The sequence below is a fragment of the Bos indicus genome, chromosome 10 (assembly GCF_029378745.1).
Source record: "Bos indicus isolate NIAB-ARS_2022 breed Sahiwal x Tharparkar chromosome 10, NIAB-ARS_B.indTharparkar_mat_pri_1.0, whole genome shotgun sequence".
Taxonomy (NCBI): Eukaryota; Metazoa; Chordata; class Mammalia; order Artiodactyla; family Bovidae; genus Bos; species Bos indicus.
Genome location: NC_091769.1, coordinates 39,536,296 through 39,538,678, shown reverse-complemented (window position 1 = coordinate 39,538,678; position 2,383 = coordinate 39,536,296). Strand labels below are relative to the sequence as shown.

General features: G+C 41.5%; 1 protein-coding gene across 1 annotated transcript; it reads left to right on the top strand.

Annotated features, from left to right (window-relative positions):
- Positions 1–366: 366 nt before the first annotated feature.
- Positions 367–1,123, top strand: RPL10L (ribosomal protein L10 like). The gene has a single exon (XM_019967962.2). It carries the CDS (start codon positions 413–415, stop codon positions 1,055–1,057), a length of 645 nt encoding a protein of 214 aa, XP_019823521.1. The 5' UTR covers positions 367–412; the 3' UTR covers positions 1,058–1,123.
- Positions 1,124–2,383: the final 1,260 nt, after the last annotated feature.

Genomic DNA, 2,383 nt, shown 5'->3' with positions numbered 1-2,383 from the left:
ACAGGAGGAAGGAAACAGCCTTACAGGGCCGCTGCTGGAAAGTCCACTGCTTCACCAGGATGCCTGCATGCCAGTATATTCAATAGCCTCTCTGCTGCTAAGTCACTTCAGTCGTGTCCAATTCTGTGCGACCCTATAGACGGCAGCCCAGCAGGTTCCACCGTCCCTCAGATTCTCCAGGCAAGAACACTGGAGTGGGTCAGTAGCCTCTCGGTCCTGCTCATTTTTCAAATCTCCCACACGCATGCGTAGAGTATATCTGCATCTATGGTGGGGATGTTGTGAGAGAGAGTCTTCAAGTACTCTATGGTTCCCGCACCTAAAGATGGGCAATGTACATACAGCGCATGCGCAGTCGTGAGCGCGAGTGCCTCCTTCACTACTACGCACTTCAGAGATTCTTCCTGTTGTCATGGGCCGCCGCCCTGCCCGTTGTTACCGGTACTGCAAGAATAAGCCTTACCCAAAGTCTCGCTTCTGCCGAGGTGTCCCCGATGCCAAGATCCGCATCTTTGACCTGGGTCGGAAGAAGGCCAAAGTGGATGAGTTCCCACTCTGTGGCCACATGGTGTCTGATGAATATGAGCAGCTCTCTTCCGAAGCCCTGGAGGCCGCCCGAATTTGTGCCAACAAGTACATGGTGAAAAGTTGCGGCAAAGATGGCTTTCACATCCGAGTACGACTCCATCCATTCCATGTCATCCGCATCAACAAGATGTTGTCCTGTGCTGGTGCTGACAGGCTTCAGACAGGTATGCGAGGTGCCTTTGGAAAGCCCCAGGGTACGGTGGCCCGAGTCCACATTGGTCAAGTCATCATGTCCATCCGCACCAAGCTTCAGAACAAGGAACATGTGATTGAAGCTTTACGCAGGGCCAAGTTCAAGTTCCCTGGGCGCCAGAAGATTCATATCTCCAAGAAATGGGGCTTTACCAAGTTTAATGCTGATGAATTTGAAGACAAAGTGGCTAAGAAGCGCCTCATTCCCGATGGTTGCGGAGTCAAATATGTCCCCAACCGTGGACCTTTGGACAAGTGGCGAGCTCTGCACTCCTGAGGTCTTTGACAACACTGCCAACTTTGGCCATGCTAGTCTAAGTTTTGTTCACCAATAAATTGTATTTACTGGCAAAAAGTAATTGTTAATTTTTTAATATTTTAAACATTTAAAAATATCCAATTTTTAAAACATAGACTACTAGAGAAATAATTTCTATTAAAATTATCAGAAAGAATTTAAATAACAAATGATAATTTACTTTCAAGTGAACGATTTGTATGCCATTCATAGGGAAAGCTATTGCAGTTCTAATTCATGCTGTTAACCTAGAGAGCCAAGGGAAATATGTAAGAAGTTTTGTTTTTAGAGAAGTCATAAATTACACAGTTATTATCTTGAATAAAAAAGTAGGGAAGAATCTGAGATTTACAGAAAAGAATTACTTTTATAGAAAATAATAGGAATGAAAATCATGGTAGGCATTAGTCATGTTTCAACTATGATCTCTTTGAAACGAAAAAGTCTAATAAACTTGTTGCTTAGGTTTTCCTTATACATTTCTGCACATTGTCTTTTAGAACTACCTATCAACTCCAACTATCAGCCTTGGGACAATTGGGGATCACTGCAAAAGGTTTCACCAGACAAGCCTTTCATTATCTCACACTCAAGAGAGGACAATCCAATCTTTTCTTCATCACAGAAAGGTCATAGGTTGACATCCAAGTTCATATTGCTTGACCTGAGTCCCAGTAGAATGAACAGAAAAGAAAATGACACTAAATCAGGTATCTGTGCAGATTTAAAAGATCCCAGAGATAATTTGCAATCTGTCGGTGCTTGCCCTACATTAGAGTTATGTTGTGCATACAAGTGGGGTTTTTAGTTGTTGTTTATGTTTTATTTTAGAAATTACATAAGCTAAAGTTTTTGGGTCTCTACTACATTATAAAAATTCTGGTTCTTAATGTTATTTAGTTTTCTAAATTTCAATCCTGCAAATAGTGCCTTCAGTTTTCTATAACTACTCATTTTCGAAGTCATTGTATTTAAGGGACAAAAGGAATACTAAATAAGCAGTATCGAAAGACATCCTTTTAAAATTATTTTCATTTAGTTAAAATTCCTATGTCAATCTTAAAATTTTGTGTCTGCCTTGATACTTCTTTTCTGCTCTTACTATATTACCTACTTGTGTATTTTTAAGGTAAGTTGCTCTTTTAAGCTATACTTATACCTAAACAAGAAGGATGGCAGTGGTTTAGTCGCTTCAGTTCTGTCTGACTCTTTGTGACCCCGTGGACTGTAGCCCACTGGACTCCTCTGTCTGTGGGATTTTCCAAGGAAGAATACTGGAGTGGGTTGTCATTTCCTTTTCCAGGG

Excerpts from the sequence above, each read along its gene's own strand:
- RPL10L (XM_019967962.2), top strand. The coding sequence starts at position 413 with ATGGGCCGCCGCCCTGCCCGTTGTTACCGGTACTGCAAGAATAAGCCT.